The sequence below is a fragment of the Erpetoichthys calabaricus genome, chromosome 3 (genome assembly GCF_900747795.2).
Source record: "Erpetoichthys calabaricus chromosome 3, fErpCal1.3, whole genome shotgun sequence".
Classification (NCBI taxonomy): Eukaryota; Metazoa; Chordata; class Cladistia; order Polypteriformes; family Polypteridae; genus Erpetoichthys; species Erpetoichthys calabaricus.
In genome coordinates this window covers 119,212,754-119,234,442 of record NC_041396.2, presented here as the reverse complement: position 1 = coordinate 119,234,442, position 21,689 = coordinate 119,212,754, and the positions used below count along the sequence as shown (strand labels likewise).

Genomic DNA, 21,689 nt, shown 5'->3' with positions numbered 1-21,689 from the left:
TTGATATATTGATATATATTGACATTGATATTAACATACTTTATCCACAAATGTCACTATTTGGAAGGACCATTCAGACACAAATAATTTCTCATAATTTTCAGTTCTAAATTTGAGGGTGAGCTCTTTTTATATTAAAAAAAAACTGCAATTATTTTTGTCTTGGTGTATACTTAGTTAACTGATCAAAACAGTGAATTGGTGACATGCGGCACATGTTGAAAACAAAGCGTGTGAGTGAAGGTTTTCATTGTGGCCAGTCTCATAATTATAGGCTATTTTATATGCCTAATTTAAATCATTAATTATAATTTGTGTTTCTCAGTTTTGGAATCATAGTGGGGATATTGAAAAAGGTGACAGTATGATGTTTTTTTTATCATATATGTGGCCTGAGTTTTATTTAAGAATGTTACTTTTTAGAACTTTTTTTAGTCTCTTTGATGTGCCTATTATGCTCTGTCTAAATAATTTTTAAATACTGGGTTAAATTTCAATAAATTGTAGCTGTAGAACAGCTGCATATTCTTTGTTAACTGTGCCCGAGCCTCTTAAATACAAAAAGACTGCAGTTCAGAATAAGTATAAAAATAAAATACTAGTGCAGTCACTACAGAGTAAATTCACCAATACAGACTAATGGTTTACAATATACATATGTATAGTTTTGGTAAGTTTCATATTTCCTGTCAGAAAGAGAAAAATGCAGCCAAGAATTACCCAATAATGATATATATATATATATATATATATATATATATATATATATATATATATATATATATATATATATCTATATATATATATATATATATATATATATATATATATATATATATTTAATATGTTACTTACCCCATGTGTCTTGTAGTGGTGACCAAGAAAAAAATGTAATTTCATGTCCTCATGGAGAACAGAGATAAACTTAACAATAGAATTAGTCTATATGCTGACCAACACTGATCGCAGCAAATAATATCAAAAATGTCCACAAGGGGAAAAAAAAGGGGGGAAGAGATAGATCTTCATTTCAAAAGGTCAATCCCATGCAAACTGCATTTCCTGTTTATGCCTAGTACTGATTTCTCTAGAAACATTTATTTAACAACATTTTTAAAAATTGTATGCATTTTTTGCATATTGTGAACACATGTCTTGCGAAAACTGAGATTAAGATTGAATTTAAGAATTTTTGCTTAGTCATCACTATGAAACACATGGGGTAAGTAGCAAATAAAAAAGGTATTATTTTTGGGTGGAGCATTCTTTTGGCCTCCTATTAAAACCCAACAGGAATGATCAAAATCTTTGATTTCGGTCTTTTAAATCATTTTTACAATTTTTCTTTTTATAGCTTAAAAGCATTACAAAAATTAGTTCTTACTATTTAGGACAATGAAAAGTGGACAACAATAAGAAAATTCTGTCATTTGTATTTATTTATGTATGATTACAAATGTGATAGGCAGTTCAGCTTGACCTCTTTCCTATCTCTACTTAATCTAAAAAATAGGGAAAGGATGATAACATTAACTATTAAATTTTTAAGTTTTAATTACTCTGTAGGCTGCAGGTAAGATTTAAAACTTCAAAATTTCTCCTTTGACTTGCAAAACTGTTTATATTTTTGATGAACTTAACTAACACTTATAGTACATAATAATGAGCAAAAACCTCTCATTCTTATTATGTTTTGACATGATGGGTTCTCATCTTTAAAATAATCAGTTCTGTTAAGTTACTCTTGAATATATTGCATAAATATAGAGTGATTCCTTGTCTAAGGTTATGGTAGCATTCCTACAGCAATCCCAGCAGCTATTAAATTTTTAACAATCCTTGTGTGAAATAATTTAGTTTTATTACTAGAATATCAGGTCAAAGTGTATTGTATTTATTTTAAAAACAATCATTTAATATTAGTTTACCTGTACTCTGGATTGCTTGCCACAGTTCAGACAAAGACAGAAACCCAGTAAGGGTTATGTCTTTTTCATTAAAGATATTCTGCAGAAATAATGACAAGAAAGTTATTTTACTGTAAAGCAGCATCTAAAAATTAGGAAACATTAGGAAAGGCTCACAGGATCAATGTTACTTACTTGTAATATGATGAGTCGCTTCCACAGACACTTAAATTCATACAAATTTAATCTACCAGTGGAACTATGCTGAAAATGTAGTTAGGGATTTATGCTTTAATTGAGCTGAAAAACTGGAAGAAAGAATATAAAAGCTTAATAAACTAATTAATTATAGACTTCTTTATTGGTCCTTAAATTGTTAGATTGAGGTTCCTCTTTGAAGATATTCTTTGGGACAGAGCCAGAAGGTTTTGATAGAGGTGGCCATTGGTATAATGGTGGGGATGAAATAGTCTGAGATTTTTTTTTTTGTATAGAAATGGGAGAGCTATGTGGGGGCTTATTTTTAAAATATTTTTAAGAGTATTGCCTGGGTATTGCTCCACCCCTGTGCCCACTTAACTACATAGGAGAGACATATCCCATTCACATACCAGTGGAAATCTCCAGTCAAGAGATGAGTCTTCACTGTTAGGGACAGGGATATAGTAATTAGGTATTTCAGTGTGGAGAAGCAGTTACCAAAAAGAGGCAATAAACCTTGTCAAGCACGATAGAGCATGGAAATATGCTTTGATGGTTGTGCTGGGGCGCGGGGGGGGGGGGGGGGGGGGGGGGGGGTTGGGGCGGTTGAGAGTTGATTCATAGCATTAGCCACAAAATCTCCAAGTTAGCACGTGGAAACTACATTGGAAAGCTTAGGAGTCAGGTTTCCCATTTACTGTAAATAAATGGTCATAAAGGACTGGTTGGAGGTCAATTCTCCTCCTGCCTAATCACTAGAAAGCAACACACATTACCTGATTTAATGGAATGGGACTATGCTACTACTTTACAAGAAAAGATAGCAAAGAAATAGCCATTTGTTTAAGGGCTACTGAGGGCTCAATGGTATGGAGACACCAGCATCTTAGTCCTGTCTCCCTGTAGCACCGGTAGGACTACCTTTTAATCCAGAAGTTGTAAGGTGCCATGTCAACTTGAATCAGAGGCAGCACTACATATGGATTAGTGATTAGAGCAAAAAATCACTTGCAAGGATTGAGAGGGGGGGGGGGGGGGGGGGGTGGGTGGAGGATTAGTGGTGGTAGGTGATACTTGCTTAGTGGTTCTGGTGCACCACCACATTACATAGATAGCAGTGCAATAATGGAGAGTTTAATTTGATTCTGTATTTGAAATAATACTACATTTATTGATTCTATTTTTAAGTCACAAAACTCATTTCATATGATTTTGTCAAAAAATACAATATAAAAAAAAGTAAAATTAGAAAAATATCACATATTGTGTTCGAGTATTCAGTGAAGGATACATCCATAACAGCTATCATACTTTTACAAGTTTCAAAACTGAAACCACCTGTTGAAGTTTTCCCTGAAAAAGACATAAAAATTAAAAATACCACACCATATTTTTTCTCTTGAAATAATTTAACATCCAGCATATTAATGTTTTGTTCAGCACATTATTGTGTTATGAGCCATTCTGTGTTCTTTTACATTTTATGTTTAGTTTATTACCAGCTGTTTGTTATGCTAGATTTCTCCACTAAATTCCCATAGCTAATTTGGGTTTAATGTAAAGGAGTTATTCAATATTTAACATTTCCTAAGCCTTGATGTATTCTTAGTTCATATTCTTGGTGTTTATTTATATTTTAAGGCAGTGGTTCACACATTTTTTAAAGTCAGCTAAAGATGTAGTTGCTAATCTCCAATTACTGTGCATTTAAAGGACAATTACAATATTGCATAACTTTATAAATATTAATAAAATACATTAACAAAAATATAAAATATTTGAAAATTAATGAGTAATTAAATAAATAACTTCATAACTTAAATAACCAAATGTAAGAGGGCATCATGTAGTTCTAGAAACTTTCCTTAATTAAGATGCAGATGGACTCTGGGGAAAAAAACTTCTCCTTAATCTGATTGAACTGGCCAATTGGGAGCACAAAAAAGAGGTTGTTGAGATTTCTGGCATCACTGATAATTATCTTTGCCCTGGTCCACCATCATTTATTGTAAATGTTCTGGAAATTAGGGAGTGTACACCCAGTGATTCACTGCAGTCATGCTGTGTGCTTTTTCCAGACTAAGCAATAATACCTCCTGTTAGAATACTGTCAATGGTGAATGTGTAGAAGTTCTTTAGTAATTTGGAAGACAGCCTGAAATCCCTGAGGAATCTGAGGAGGTCAAGATTTTGTCGTGCCTTCTTCACCAAGGTGTTGATATGTTTAGACCAAGTCACAGATATTTGAAGGGTTATGTTTATGGAAGTTTTATGGACCTGCAAAGCGTGTTTCCTTGTGGTATCCTGTATATTTGAACTTTTACTGACAATAATTTATTTTATTGAAAAATATATTTAATTCTTGAATAATGTATGCAGCAATATCAAAATGTTTTCTGTTCCCTCTTGAGTTTTCAAAGATAGCTGCTTGGTGGCACTATTTCATAAATTTAATCTTACCTCTGAGGAATACATCATTAAGCAGGGACTGTAAATGAACTGCATCTATTTCTTCATCCTTAAAAATTAAATTTAAATGTTAATTTTACATATGTGTTATAACATTTGGCTAATGATTTTTAACATTTTCTTAATAATCAAACTATTTTACCTTTACTAAAATTGAATAATTTCATTGATTAATCAGTTCATAATATTGCATAACGAGTTATGGGTACAGCTCACAAAAATTACAAGACATAAAGGAAAAAATGCAAAATTGTGTGCTGTTTTCACCCTTGTAGCAGTAGCCCACTGCAAATGATTCATACCATATGCAGTAACTCTAATATGTCCTGGATGCACTGTAAAATGTTTAGTGCAATAATTCCATAAATGTTCTTTAGTATCTGAGTGAACATTTATGTAACTGTTAAGTTCAAAGAATATATTTAAACCATACTTTTTGCAAAGTTTCTAATTTCAAATATATTAACATAATGACTAAAAAGTCTGAATTTTTCACTTTTAGAGTTGCATTCACAATGAACGAGTAACAAGATGAAAAGCCTAAAATTGTGCTGCAATAATATGCTAACAACATGCCATACACAAGTCACTCTGACAGGAATTTCATTCAATAAAAGTGTATACAGCTCTTTGCAAATGACAAAAAATATTATTTGCAATAGCAAATGTTAAAGTCCAACCTATGGCAATATAAATGGTATAACATGACACAAATAGAATTGAGGTTTCTTATTTCTGTAATAAAAATGTGTTATAAAAACAAATAATGCCAACTTTTTTACTCTGCAAGTAGTTGATCTCAGAAACAAATTGAGACCTTGTTTTGCAGCCTTCTGTTTTCATCTACAAAGAAATATTCTCATGCCTCTCACTTTCCCTACCATTTATGCCTGACTCCTGTTTTTTGCTAAGGAAGCAGGCAAGAATGTCCTTCTCTTTCTGCATCACATGCACAATATCATCAAATAAAATGGAGACTCAAAAAAAGCTAAAAAACGGATATTGATAGTAAGGTTAATGAAAAAGTCTGAATTAGTGTGAGTCTCCCTAATTCAGGGTGTTCATAAGTTATATAGTGATTTACTTCATGAGCTAGTAGTACATAATAAATAAATATAGTTGCATCAATCATTTGAAATATTAAAATGTGCTTCAATCTAAATGTTTAAAGTCTAGATATTCTCAGTTGTAATTGAAGAAATCAAAAATGACTTCATATTTATAATAATTGACCCTGCAACACTGAAAACAATACCCTGCGTACTTATGCTTGAAATTTGTCATTGTTAACCTTTTGGGACTGACATTTGAGTTGAAGTAACTTTGACCCCTTGTATCCAATTAGAAAGTAAACCCGAAGAGTCAGTTGCTGTGAATGTACAATTTCAAGTCGCACTGATAATTTCTTCTGCAGACACCTATTGGTTTACACTGTATCATAAGGGTGTAATTTCCTGCACAGAATATGGCCTAAAAATGATGGTTTTCGAGTTTAAATGGCCAAAAATAACAGGGAACCCCAAAACACTTGACCTCTTGTATAACTAGATTTCAAAACATGTGGTATACCTTATGTGTTTGTTTTTTGTTTGTTTTTTTTTTTACAGGTGAGTCAGAAGGTGTCAGACAAAGAAAAACTTGAGCGATTTCAAAGTGTACATTAGAAACTCTTATGAACACAATGACTGAATTTTAGAAAAGTTCTAATGGCTTGAATTGTATTTTTGTAGACGAGCTCTTTGTCACAGCTCAGCTGGAGTGAAAAAAAAATATTTAAAAAATTCATCTGGATGACTGCAGCAACAGAATGATTGAATGAAAGAAGTAAACCCTTAAAATCTTTAACATAATTTTACAATGACCTGAGACACTATAGTTAATGTGGAAAGAAAACTGAAGTTCACAGAGAAGAACTTTAGTTGACATGAATAGAATGTATACAATCCATACAAACATTTCATAAAGCCAGTATGGGATTATTCTGTAGCTTGCTCTCTGCAATGAATTCTTGGTAATATTTGAAACCACTTGTTACTAAGACATCCATCCATCCATTATCCAACCTGCTATATCCTAACTACAGAGTCACGGGGGTCTGCTGGAGCCAATCCCCGCAAGGCAGGAAACAAACCCCGGGCAGGGCGCCAGCCCACCACAGGGCGCACACACACACACACACCAAGCACACACTAGGGACAATTTAGAACCTAACCTGCATGTCTTTGGACTGTGAGAGGAAACCAGAGTACCCGGAGGAAACCCACGCAGACACAGGGAGAACATGCTAACTCCACACAGGGAGGACCTGGGAAGCAAACCCGGGTCTCCTAACTGCGAGGCAGCAGCACTACCCACTGCACCACCGTGCTGCCTACTGAGACATGGCTTCTATAAATTTGGTAGAGTTAGTTTTGTCTCAGTTATATATATGTAGCTATATTTATTAAATATACTGTAATTGTTGTTGAAAGTAAGTTAGCAAAATCTTTTTCCACTTGATCATTCCACTTTTTCCACAGGCAACAGTATTTGTCTTTGATGCAAAATAATTGTAATTATTAATGTCACTGTTAACATCTGGAAATATACATTTAGTCTACACAGTCAAGAAAAGATAACACAAAACAAAAACTAAAAATGAGAAAAATAGAGTATTTTACAATTTATATATTACTTATCCTAAAAAATTAATGTTCATGTAAGTTGTCCAATCGGGATTTTTATTTTATTAAAAATGCAATGTGTATTCAATTAAAATATAATAATAATAACCAATTACATTACAACAAACAAAAAATGTAAAAGTTCTTTGTTATCCAATGTTGCAAATAAAATGCAGTAGCTACATAAAAGAAAGTCTTTATTATTACCTGAGAATATTTCGCAAATAGCTTCTCATAAGTACTGACTTCAGATATGTTTGCAACTTGCTATAGCAGGAAAAAATATACAAATTTTAAATAAGAGATTTTGTTAAATTTATAATGAATACACATATAATTCTTTAAAGCACAACTATAAAGATACCAATATAATACATTGAATTATGGTCAAAACATTTGGTACATTGGTATACTGTAGCAATTTTTTTTATATTGGAGATATACTTCTATATCCTACATAACCCTTTACATACCAGCTTTCACTGGTTTATTATGATTAAAAAATATATGTTAAAGTGACAATAAGGGTTTGCAGGGTACTGTGCAATCTGCAAAAAGCACTACAACAACACACTGTAAAGAAGTGAACAAAAATGAAATTTGTATAAATTAAAAGAACATTTGTCATTCTACTTGTTTTTAGATGTGTTTGCATATAATTCACACTGTAGGGGCAACTGCCTGTAGTGCCAACACCATACTAACACAGCAAAAAGTACAATCCTGAAGACAATCTCTAAATGAAGGATAAAACTCACTAATTAGGATGGCGGACCAGCACAGTAGTATGGGATAGCAGGGACATCACACACTAACCTAGAAGTGTAGACACCAGGAATGCAGGTTTATCAGAACACTTACTTCTTATGAGGCTGCACATAACCCAAGCTGGGGAAACTGGGCCATGTTATCCATTTAAAGATGAAGGCAGGGAGGTCTGCCAGGATTCCTGTAATCCCCCACCTAGCTACTATAGAGGATTTACACAACTTCTAAAAAAGTGAGTGGAATGGACTGTGTTTCCCTTTAAATAATGCAAGCATCTGGAGGCTGCCATGGAAACCCAACTTTTTAATGGTTACACATATATTTGGGTGCACACACACTAAGGATTAGTGAGGATGCATTAATATTGTGTCCCTGATGCCAATCCATGAAGCCCTGAACTTAAAAGTGATTTGAGGTTTTTGCCTGTAAGTGAAGTGATCTAAAGGTGTCTAATACCAGACTACTGTGAAACTAGTGATAGACGGCATATTGAGCCAAAGGATTATAGGCTGCACATTACTATCATTATCTAATAAACTACATGTGATTTATAAACCAATTAACTTTTACAACATGTAAAATGAGATTGTATAAGGAAAAAAAAAATCTACTAACAAAATATAATAATTATGATATTTATTTCTTGTTTTCTATGCATACTGTAATTTGCATCTAGAGTGATTAGCTGTTAAACTATAAAGATGAAATGTAAGGTGTGCAAATACAATATAAACAAATAAATATAAACTTATGTAGATGAAAGACACATGCATCATGAGACAGATGTATTTCTTTCCCTACATCAGTCTTCAGGATCAAATGATTTCCAATGAATATAAAGTTCTCACTATTTTCAGGGATGGAGTATGGATCCAGTGCAATGGAACTACTGTACATATTAGGAGCCTGGTGGTATAGAATTTTCATTTTCTTGTTTTTGTTCTAAAGTTCTCATTTCCCCTATACATCCAGTGAAGATGTATGTCGGCAATTCCCCGAAGGTCTGTATTAGTATAATAAAACTGAAGCTAAATGACATTGGTGGGAGTGATTTTAGTCTTGTACATGTTTCCATCTATTCAATAAGGTGAATCACTGTATCTACCTTGAAATCCAATTGAGATTTAAAAACATTGTTTTGTTACAGTTGAGTCTAACTTCTTAAAGAATATTTGTGATAATATATATGTAGGGGTGCTCATAAAAAAGACCTTTGGACATTCATTTTGATGTTATTCATTTTTCCACCTAAAGTAAGAAAAAGAGAGGGACAACTATTAACATCTTGTTTAATGTTATCTATTATATTGCCAAAATGATGTTTAAAAAGATGTTTTCATCTCTCTTGTTGTAATAATTACAAGGTAATTGAACCGGTTCCTTTGCTAAGACATGCTCATGGTTTCCAGTGGCATGTCATTACAGGCTGCAGCACCTGATGTCAAGGATACAACTACTTAACCTTTTCTTATCTGAGTTTGTGAATACTCTAATAAACAACAAATTGCCTTAACGTGTGTATTAGTTCTGCTATTAGGATTCCTGGTTCTTGACTTTTGCTTTGAATTTTCTTTTTAAGACCTGCTTCATCATTTGGCTTAGATGAAAATAAGACTACTTTTCTGGTTTTGATTCTCTGCTCATATTACATTTTTCGCCCAGTCATCCCTTTAACCCTCCATGTAAAGCATAACAAAACTTCTTTAATAGCATTCTAAACTTCCTCTTTGTGTATATAAAACTTACTGACCTTCATTTATAATGATGATGACCCAACTTTAGGATAAATGGCTTTGTTTCTCTTGTAGTCAAAAGATTACATTCTGAATTGCAGCTAAAGGGAATTAAAGTAATCAGCTCTGATGCCATTCTAAGCTGCATTTTATTTTCATGTGAAACATACATCATTTATTGACAATTCAAAATGACTACGCATTGAACAGATGACTCTTAACCTGAATGTAGCGTGGCACTACTACTATTATTGGACTAGAGATATTTGTATAATAAAATATGAAAAATTGTTAGATGACCATGAAACTACACATACTTGGTTAGCTATGAAAAGTAAAGTTTATTCAAAATCCTGCCTATATGCTTTACTCTGTACTCCAGTCAAGTACTATAAATTTACCATAAGTCAATTGGTTCACCATTTATTAAAGATATTGAACCAATGTAGGACATATTTTAAGACAGAGACGCTCTTATCATCTGCTTTACATATGACAATGGCTTATTTAAGTGATTGTTTTTTATTATATAATTATAGAGTTCCCTGTATTGATAATGAATTTATACCCTTTGAACAGTCATGCTCCACATTTAATAATGATAATAATAATACATTTTATTTATATAGCGCCTTTCCCATGCTCAAGGCACTTCATAGAGTTTAAGAAAGAATGGCAGGTTATACAGTATATAGCATTCTACTAAACCAGATAAATAAATAAAGAAGAGTAAGATAGTAAATTCAGAGAAAAAGCCTAACAGACAACATAATTGATGGTCTAGCACACACACACAGGTTACATGAGCATCTTGACATAGAGGTAAACTGAAAGAAGGGTAATAAAGTCAGGTAGAGCTAAAAGCCTTCCTGAACAGATGAGTTTTGAGTTGTTTTTTAAAAGAATTCATGGAGTCAGCTGATCTAGTTAATTTCGGTAGGTCATTCCAGAGTCTGGGCTCTATACAGCCAAAGGCCCTGTCACCCATGGAGTGTAGCTTAGTGTGCGGCACAACAAGATTGCCAGAATCAGAGGACCTTAGTGGGCAGGCAGGCACATAGTGATGGAGAAGATCACTAATGTAGTTTGGCGCAAGGTCATTTAAGGCTTTGTAGGTTATTAGTAGAATTTTATATTCAATTCTGTAAGACGCAGGGAGCCAGTGACGGCGAAGCAGGATGGGTGTTATGTGCTCGCTGCTGCTGGTCCATGTAAGGACTCTTGCAGCCGAGTTTTGAATAAGCTGTGATATTAATCTCTGAGTGACACATTAATTCTTCTATAAATTAGCAACTTAATCAGAAGCAATCAGCCCAGCTTCTATAATCTTTCACCTACTATATACAGTATCTGTCCTTGAAATGATTATGGCTAGTTTGGAAAAAGATCTAGACAACATCTTCAGTGTATATCAACAAAAATCTTAGGGACTGATGGGAAAGTGATCTTTAGATTGAAATTTCAGAAAATTGTTCATATACAGTACATCTCCTCAAAATTTTCTAAAATGTACCCAGGGCAACATTCAAGCTGTGAGTGATGTCATCAAGTGCACATGGCAATAGACCTTGGAAATATGCATTCTGATCTCAAAAGCTCTTCGACAGTTTTTTATTTTTCTCTCTGGCTTGGATTTCAAATTACACTCAGTGCTGTAAGAGCAATATTTACAGTTATATCAGATAGGATAGGATAACATTGTGCTATGAAATAATCAGTTGTAACATCCTGTACCACACTACTTGCACAGAGAGTTATTTTGCTTGTCTTGGAGAATTATAATCCACCCTCTGTAACCTGGTGCAAAAGTGATCTAAAATCAAGTTTTCTTTATGATGATGTCTCAAAATATTATTTTGTTAAGCAAGAATATAATTTTAAAGTTAGCACTGGAGGAACATTTTATATTTTATTTGTTGTTTTATCCTTAATGAAGAATCAGTATAGAAGGGGTTCTCTTGTTGCATAACTCTCAGAGTCAGGGAGGTTGAGTGCTGTGTGCTGTTTTACAGAATGAATTTAGAACAACATATTATTGTACTTGCTATGTTTTTTCTTTTTTGTGTGGGTTGTAATTTGTTATTGTGTTTTATTATTTAAATAAAAATGAATAAATGTTTTGTTAGTAGTGTGTAAATAAGAATTAGCAAGGTGTGCTGTTCACATTAGAAAATTTGAATATGTTTGGAGATAGTTCACTTACCTTGGGAAATTTCAAATTCAAGTTAAGGTTGGAATCCACCTCTCTGAAACAAAAGTAAAGCATTACAAAATTTGCATGTAAAAGCATTAACTAAGAAATATGTGCAATCTAAATGTATTTATTATCTATCAAATTTAGATTCAAGTACTGTTATTAATGTTATAGGTAATAGAATTGAAGTATATGGGTTTTAGAATTGAGTTGGATTTCTGGCACTGTTCTTAATCAGTTTACTCCCTAATTTATTTTTTGTTCTCAACTGACTATATCACAAATCATAATGTATATGGTTTTTATATTATCATATTTGTTTCTGTTAATCTTTGAGATTAGAGCCAGATTCATAGGTACACCAAGCAGTCGTAGAAGTACGTCCCCATAGAACAGAGGATCCCAGTTCCAAGTTCAAAAAAGCGTACTAAAAATAAAGTTCTGTGTTTGTATCTTTTAGTAATTGAAATTACCGAAAACAACAGTACTTTTTGTGACTGAAGTTTTCATGTAATTGTTGAGCTTATATCAACTCAATGGTGGTGACTCTGAGGCTAAGGATCTGCCCAAGTATCTGGAGCTATGGTTCCAGACACTGGAACTATAGATGATTCAACCATTGCTGGTTCAAATCCCGTTACTGCCAGAAGTGATTCTAGTCCATTGGGACTTTGAAGAAGGCCTTTACCTCAAAACTGCTCTAGGGGTGCTATACAATGGCTGACCCTGTGCTCTGACCTCCAAAGGTCATGCGAAAAGACAATTTCCCCTCTGGGATTAATAAAGTATATCAAAATCAAAATAACTCTGTTCACCATGTGCAAAGAGTAATTGCTGACTAAGAAATAGCAGGTCAGTTCTAAATGGATCAGGAAAGTAAGGATTTGGTTGAAATTATTTGTATTGTTACTGTGGCTCATTACAGGAGGATCATGAAGCAGTGTGGTTGTTTGAATAAATCGTCTTTATTTGAACTTGAAATTGTGCTGGGCATTACTATGTCCTCACAGGTGGTGCAGTGGTAGTGCTGCTGCTTTGCAGTAAGGAAACTGTGGAAGATTGTGGGTTCGCTTCCCGGTTCCTCCCTGTGAGGATAGCGCTTTGAGTACTGAGAAAAGCGCTATATAAATGTAATGAATTATTATTATTATTATTGGGTTTGGGGCTCAATGGTGCCCCCTACAAGTTACAGCTGATAAAATCACACTATTCAACTTCTAGGAACATGTCCCTAACAACTGACGACTGCATCTTAGGAAGGAAATCTCAGAATGGCAGTGACCACTAAAAACAAGATGCCATCATGGTAAAAAAAACAAAAACATAATGAATAACTACAACTACTGTATAAATAATGAAGCAAAATCAAACGATGAAATGAATGTGAAACTGAATTTAGCATAGTTCAAAACCTACAAAAAAAAAAAACAAAGAGAAAGTTATGTTAATGGCAGCCAAATAAAAAATAATAATTTTCAGTGCTGAGTTACTTAACATGGCCAATTCCATACATGCTGAATTAATGAAAAAAGTCCTTGCTTATCATTACATATGTAATCAATAAAGCACAACAGTTTTGTGTGTGTGTGTGTGTGCTCCTTGACATGGGTCTTGAGCAGATTAATTTATGATATTATATGAATATTACAATAACAGCATGCTCCCTGTATCAGGCATCCTAGAACACATCTCAGTCATTCTCTGAAGACAGGATTTGATTCCAGTTCCTTTTAATAAACCTTTGAAGGTTGTTTAGCAGGCAGACTATGATCATCTGACCTTTCCTTTTCTCCTTTTTGAGATTCTTTTCTTTCATTTGAGTCCTCTATATTTTTTTGAAAATATACAGTATATAAAATTAAATATATTCTACTGTTGCCATGCAATATATACGAGTATACACTAGAAGCAATAAACAGTTTCTAAATGAAATGGAACTTCCATATAGAAATGCAGAATTAAATGTGAATGATACAGTGACTGACTACTAAAATGAGCCATACGCACTTAATAATGGTTTGTCTGGATGGAGCAGTTCCAGTAGAATGTACATTGCACATTGTGATATGAGTGGCCCTAGGGAGAACACTTTTATTTTATTATAATGAGTAACTTAAACAATGTTTTGCTGAAGAAACTTTAAAATGTGAAATAAATGCCAAGTGCTCTGTACATTAGTAATATATATACATCTACTATTAGGACTTTATAAGATGTAATATGATCTAGTGAAAGTACAGCATTAACAAACAATGCAAGCCAGCCTCAGTGCAGGCCTACATAATGCATGATATATGGAGACAGGTAAAAATAATCAAGAGAAACCTGAACTAAGCAAACAGCTTCTATATATGTAAGTCATGTTTAATTAAGAGCAAAAGATATCAGACTTTATGCTTGAAGTAAAACAATAATAATTTGAACAGGCTTATTTTCTAATGAATAAACATTTAATACTAAAAACTTTCGAATGTCTTGATGTGAAGAAACATTTTTTATATGATGATATACTATGTAACAAATTACTTACATGGTCACTTATATCTGATTTTAATTCAGGATTGAATTATGGTGAGTATGTGGTGGCTACAATCTTTATTTGTAATTGGTTTTGAAGTCGCAGCTAGAAATAATTTGAGATGCCTCTACATAGTATTTATTATAATAAACAGATTTGCTGCTGAGTTCAAAATATTGATTTAGGGTTCAAATTGGTGGAATGTATATAGAATGTTTAATTCTGAGTTCTCAAAACATCTTCAAACTGTAAGCCATTCAATATGTGGTTGAATTGATGTGGCCGCTGCATTCGATCAGTCATTTAATACAGGAATGGCTGGAAGGACTGAGTAAAATCAGAAATACCCAAGTGATTTAAGTAAATGGAGTCAGTGAAATTTTCAGTTTGTCCAAAAGCTGTACAAATTGAAACTCATGTCAAGCTTCCCATCAAACTCGTATGAGTTAAACAATTCAAGGCAATGTTTAATATCAGTGGAAAAATCTAGGAATAATATGCCATATGATATATACAAAACACCAGTCCTAGAACACTTGGAAAAAGTTGATTGGCTTTGATTTTCAACATACTGTAGAATTCATCCCATATGCTATATTGGACAAACAAGATTAGCATTGAGTTTGCAAGCATTTCTTTTAAAGTTACCCATGGAAAAACTGTTACATTAAAAAGAAATGGCATTACCACAGAAAAAATCAAGTCGCAGAAAGGTCCTGTTTGTTGATACAACTGATTGAAATGTGTTTTAGACAAATAAAATAATCCTTACTGAATGTTGTTCTTTGTCTTGGAGAAGACAGATAAAACAAATTTTCCCTCTTGGCCTTTGTTATAGGTTGAAGGAACTACTACATAGTTCCCAGGAGGTAATGTATACCTCTCACTAATATTTCGTGCATTCAAGAAGCCAAAGGTGCTCACATGATGATTAAAAGAGGTAAAGAATTCCTGAGGCAGCCTACCACTATTAAACTGTCAAGTACAAAAAAAACAAAATACAATTAATTACTTATTGAGTAAAGGACATAAATACAACAATAACAAAATAAAACATTTTTACGCCTGTTTAATCCAGTTCAGGGTTTCAGGGGACTGAAACCTACCCTAGCATTAGATGAAAGGGAGAAATCATATCCTGATAGAGTGTCAGTCCATAGCATTAAAAGATGGTAAAAATTTGCAAAAACAGAAATAAAACATTTTAATAAATTATCTATCTTATATTGTAAAAAATAATTGTAATGTTTTGCTGAATCAGTGAAACTTTTTGAATCATAAACATAGTAAAAACATTTAAAACATCTAAATACATTTCATTATAAATCCAATATACTATATATATATATATATATATTTAAAAAAATTATATATATATTAAAAAAAATGAACAAACCTGACTGGGGACCTGTTTGGAGAGAGGGAAAAGAAGGCTGTCATTTTATTTCAGTTACACCACAAAAATACAAAAATATCTACTGTTTAGATTTATTTAGTTGACTCAATTTCTAACACTGCTCCCCCACCACGCTTCATAGAAGCTATAATAACTACTAGTATAAATACTATATTGGTATATTTAATACATTCTTTTTTGGATAACAACTCACACAATATTTTGTAGAATACAAATATACTTTCAATGTATCCCTGATACCTCAAAAGAAATTTTTACTAAGTGATCTATTGAATTTTGCAAATTTAAACTTTGCTCCTTCACTCATAATTGTTTATCTCCAGTAAGTTACTTTGGTGCCTTTCTGTGTCTTTATGTTCTGAAGTTGCTTCCAATATTTTTTTTTTAATATAGGTTCTTTTCAAAATTGATACAGTACTTTGTGACAGACCCAGAGTCTGTAGCTACAAAGAAATCTTTACATAACATATATTGAAAAGAAATTACCTTTGAAAATGACACAGTTGGACTTTATATTATTTAACTAAAGGAAAGCCTTCTATAATATATCTTATCCAAATCAAATTTGTTTTGATATAGATTCTGTACCTAAAATACCAACAAAGTTTGCAAAATGCTAAACTGCAGGGAAGGTAGAGAAAAATTAACAATATACTGTAGCCTTCTCTTTTGAAAATGTGTTGGAACATATGCCTAAACGTATGATTTGCACCATCTTCTTCTGACAAATAACAGGAGAATTATAAACTACTGCAATAAATTGATTTTATGTTAACTGAGATTAACATAATTAAATTTAAACATGTAGAGAGGTAAATATAACTTTTAAAACATACTTAAACATACAAGTTGTGCTTTATGTAAAATTTTAACAGTTTCAATCTATTCATTTGCACTTTTGGAACAGGATTTGCTCTAAAACAGACATGTAGCACACCATTATAGCAATTCCAGAACAAGTATCCTGCACAGATCTGTTTGACCAAGTTTTCTTTCCAGCATGCATTATGTCCATTTTGAATTAAGCCATATGTTGCAACAGAAAATGAATAGGCAATTGAACTTCACTCAAGTAATTTTCAAACAATATTAATATATGCAAAATAACAATGCCAATTTATTTACAGTACTGTTTGAAAGTTTTTGGATCTTTAGTTTTATGTTTTCCATTTTATATTTACAATACATTTTTTGTTTAATACAAACATATTCTTAAGTTAAACTAGTTTTAACTTTAACATAAATATATTTTATATTATTTTATATAGTACTAGCTGTGTAAGCCCATGCTGTAAACAGCCCGGGCTCCTAGAAACTATTGAAGTCATCAGAAAAAAAATTCAAACGTAGAGTCAGCGGTTTCATTTTGTAGACGTGCTCGCCCCCTTTGTCTATCAGCGGGTAAGTGAGTTTCTCTCTTCTCTGAGGTTTCGTTTTGCAGATGTGCTCGCCTCGCTTGTGTATTACCGGCTAAGCAAGTTTGTCTCCGGCTCATTAACTTGGGGCCGCCTTGCCGGCCCTTTGAGCTGTATGCTGTAGCCTCGTACCTCCGGGCCTCCTCGACAGACACACACACTTCCACACGTAGACGTTTATATATAAGACTAGCTGTGCTACCCATCTAAGACAGGTTAAAATGCATTGTGTGTGTCTCTGTTACATGTCATTTGGTACGGGATTCGTAAAAAGCAGTGCTTTTGTACTGTTTTTAATGTAACAAATGTAATTAATGTAATGAATTTAATGCACCATCTATTGGAATATTAAAAGCAATGCATGTTATGACTAAAAATGTTTGTCATGCGCCTTCTTTTTGGAGTGACAAAGACATAACAACCAGACAAATACACAGGCACTTATGCTTTTGTTAAAGTGGACTCTTCACTGAGTACAGATTCAGAGCACCTGTACAGATTGATATCTCTAATGTATTAACAGTAAATTGCATTTACATACTGTATATAGCTCCGGTTTCCTCCCACAGTCCAAAGACATGCAGGTTAGGTGGATTGCCGATTCTAAATTGGCCCTAGTGTGTGCTTGGTGTGTGTGTGTGTGTGCGTGTGTGTGTGTGTGTCCTGCGGTGGGTTGGCACCCTGTCCGGGATTGGTTCCTGCCTTGTGCCCTATGTTGGCTGGGATTGGCTCTAGCAGACCCCCGTGACCCTGTGTTCGGATTCAGCGGGTTGGAAAATGGATGGATGGATGGATGGATGGATGTTAAACACAAAGTGATCTTAATAGCTAACAAAAACAAATAATAACAATATAAAGTCCATTGAATTGTTGTCTGAGACTGAAACAGGTAATTGTATGGAAATGACCAGGAGAAGAGATGCTGTTAAGCTGGTCATCATTGGGTAACATCTGCCTCCAAGCGAGTAATAAAAACACTATATTGGAAGAAGCCCTAAATTCTTTTATTGTGAAATGTGAGGCACACACTAAATCAGACATCTGTCATTATATGCAAATTTGGTTGACCAAGAAGTGCATGGTGCTGATATTTTATCCCATCATGACAGTGATGTTATGCACCATACGTCTCAGACTGGTCCTCCATAGTAAAGTATCAAAAACCACTTGTTGAGGACAAGGAAAGTGTCCAAGGATTACTGTCAGCACTAGAAGCCAGTAGACAATTAAGTAGAAAATAGTCATGATCATGAAAATCAAAGGTCAAAATCCTCACCTGTAAATCCCCAAAATAGACGAAATTATATATATTAAAAGTGGATAATACTACACATACAATACGACTACTTTATCAATGGCATTGATAAAAATACAAAATATTTTCAACTATCTTAAAAGAATTTCCAACCTAAAATTAAATGGCAAAAACAAATTCTTTATATCCCAAAAAGAGGGGAACATCTGGTAGCAGATATTATGGCCAAAGACTGAAAAAAACATTTATCATGTCTAAGAGAACAATTATCACAGCGGAAAGTGGATATTGTATACATATATGTTACGTCATTTTTATTCATAATCTAATAATACATTTTGTTCTTTGTAATAAGATGACATTCACCTTCACAAACAGGAAACAATACAGAATTATGCTTTTCATTGCACTGTCATTAACATATATAGAGAGAAAATTCAGCACCATAAGCAAATGAACTCCCCGGATAACTTTTGGGAATTTACAGACCTCTTTCAGCATGTAAAGCTGGGCAGAGAGGAGCAACTAAGTACGTCCCAGAACTTAAGGATATGTCATTCTCTGACAGACTCAGAATATCAAACCTGTTCAGTCTTAAACAGAGGAGACTTAATCTCAGTTTTCAGAATTCTTAAAGGCATTGATTAAATAGATCCAGCAGAATTCTTTCAACCTGATAATAAATTATGTAATCAAGGACATCATTGGAAATTAAGGGGAAGAACATTTAGGATTGAAGCCAGAAAGCACTTCTTTACACAAAGTTTTGGGAATTTGGAGCAGACTGCTGAGCCATATAATTGAAGCAGAAACCTTGATAAACTTCAAGAAGTCTCTGGATGAGATATGAGGACATCTTAGCAATTACCTGAACATATGAGCTTGACGGACTTAATGGTCTCTTCTCGTTTATCAAATTTCTTATGTACTCTTTTGTCTGAATGCCCATATTCATACCTCAACAACATGACATAAGCTGACTAGCAATTGTACTCATGGGAAGTAGCCAAAGAAAAAAAATAATGGTCAAATTAAGTTTGAAAAGAAGAAAATCTGGGTGACCATATATATTTTTGGATGACTTTTATCTGGAAATATATGCCTTAAAGTTATCTTTTTGACAGCAACCAGAAAAATACCAAGTTTGGAGAAAACCTCACATGGACCACCACTGTCAATTATTGTGGATGTATATTGCTTCCTGAGTTGTTTTTCTGTGAATGTGGGTGATTATTATTAACAACAAGGCTACTAAGAATTATACATCATTACTATTCTGGAGGAGAAAATCAGAATTTCTGTTAGGTAATATCCAGAAGTTAACCAAATAATAAGGTTGTGGCAAGACTCACAACTGTCTGTTTTTGTACGACAGTTGACAAATCTTGAGCAGCTGAAGCAGTTTATTGTGATAAAATGAACAAGATTTCCTCAAAGTCAAGGTTCAGTATTGTGGTAGTTACTGTTACCTTGCAGTCAGTGTTTTTGATTTGCTTTTGAACATGACTGTATGTCTTTCAGTTAGCACCAAAGAAGAGAGAAGAGTTGTGCAATTTTTGTTGATAGAACATGTTAAATAAGCTGAAAATTTCAGCTCTCTATACTCTAAGGATGAGGCCAATACTGTACCTTGAGTAATATAGGGATATTCAGAAGTGGTTGGACAGATAAAGTGAATTAAAAGCACTTGAGACAACCATCAGCATCAACCACGGATAAGAAGCAGGTCAATGATAGAGCCATCATTTCCACTGAGAGAAGAGTGGCATTAGAGGAAATTGCATTAAAACTAGAAGATCGTCAATTTACAGGTGATGAAAAATTAAAAGAACCAGTGTGTTACTGGCTTGGCAAAAAAAAAATGTGAATACATTCAGAAGCTCTTAGACTGTTAGCATACTGTATGTGCACTGAGAAGCAGGGAGGCTACATTGAGAATTACTTGTAATTTTATATGTCTCTAAGATAATTAAAAATGCTTGAAAAATAAAATGCAGACATGTTTCAAAGAGTGATGCTTTTGTAAATAATTTGCGTACATATAAAGAAAATCAAGTCCTATTTATCTACGGAATATTGCAGCCTTTATTCTTATTTAAAAATTTTTTAATTAATATATTGAGTTCAGGGTTATATTACAATGTGTACATCACACATCAATAAGACATATTATACTATCTCTCATTCAGATTAAACTTAATAATTTTTCTGTTGCACGCATTAATTTTCTAAGAGATTCAATAAATAAAAAGTAAAAAGTTTGCATTAAACAAGGATTTCATTGTAAAATGGAACATAACAAGAGCTACAACAGGAGTTCAAAAGTTTCAAGAACACCGCCTTCCTGCAGACAACAACTATAAAATTGCATTTGTTCTTTTTTGAAACTATCTCCTGTATTTCTTTGTAAAGTTTTTATAGTGTATCTAAAGGGTGATTCTTAAAAGTAGCATCTCACAAAAGTCATCTGGACCTCAGCCTTTTTTTACAAAGATATTTCAACTATATGAGCATGACAAGAGAAGAAAAGAAAATATAAACCACATTTTTATGCCTCTTTTATTAGTTAACATCATGTAAATTTTGTCTGCAACTAAAGATGAGGTAAATCTCCTATGTATTTATTTATGAATTCACTTTGCCTGTGCTCTGTATTAAAGATTTGTGTCTTAAAAAACAAAGTAAATAAAGACACAGTCAAAAATGAAAAATACTTACCCTAAAAATATAAAAGCCAATATGAAGAAAAGAAGACAGACATCGTTTTCTGTGTAGTGGTTTCTGAATAAGCGATATAACTACATTGTATGATGATTCTAAATCTGAGGCATCTTCAAGTGATATTCTGTATTGAGGATTCATCCAGAATGAGTCTAAATTATAAAATTAGTTGATTGTTAATTGTTGTTGATTTAATATAACTATGCATTATAAAATTCCTGCCATTTTTAACATTCCTACATTAAGCTGAAAAATGTTCCTCATTCATTTTACTACCAACAGTGGTACCCTTCCATTTCAGTAGTTCTGTTATTTCATCACTTAAATTTTAACAGATATCATGTTACTGTATACAAGCAAGGTGCTAAACTTAATCTGAAATGGAACTCTTAATTTAATATGGATTGTGTGTGCTTACTACTGTGCCA

General features: G+C 33.2%; 1 protein-coding gene across 2 annotated transcripts in view; it reads right to left on the bottom strand.

Moving 5' to 3' along the window:
- Positions 1 to 21,689, bottom strand: part of LOC114649337 (calpain-1 catalytic subunit-like) — a 125,766-nt gene that overhangs the window by 9,940 nt on the left and 94,137 nt on the right. The window contains exons 11-19 of one of the 2 annotated variants that reach the window (XM_028798843.2): positions 21,259 to 21,413; positions 15,850 to 15,861; positions 15,226 to 15,428; positions 11,945 to 11,987; positions 7,448 to 7,507; positions 4,569 to 4,626; positions 3,400 to 3,461; positions 2,103 to 2,171; positions 1,929 to 2,007 (exon numbers count right to left, since the gene is read on the bottom strand). In XM_028798843.2, the coding sequence (XP_028654676.1) occupies positions 1,929 to 2,007; positions 2,103 to 2,171; positions 3,400 to 3,461; positions 4,569 to 4,626; positions 7,448 to 7,507; positions 11,945 to 11,987; positions 15,226 to 15,428; positions 15,850 to 15,861; positions 21,259 to 21,413 (741 nt within the window). Of the gene's footprint in view, positions 1 to 1,927; positions 2,008 to 2,102; positions 2,172 to 3,399; positions 3,462 to 4,568; positions 4,627 to 7,447; positions 7,508 to 11,944; positions 11,988 to 15,225; positions 15,429 to 15,849; positions 15,862 to 21,258; positions 21,414 to 21,689 lie in introns of those variants that run through there. The other variant, XR_007934344.1, reaches the window with a different exon arrangement.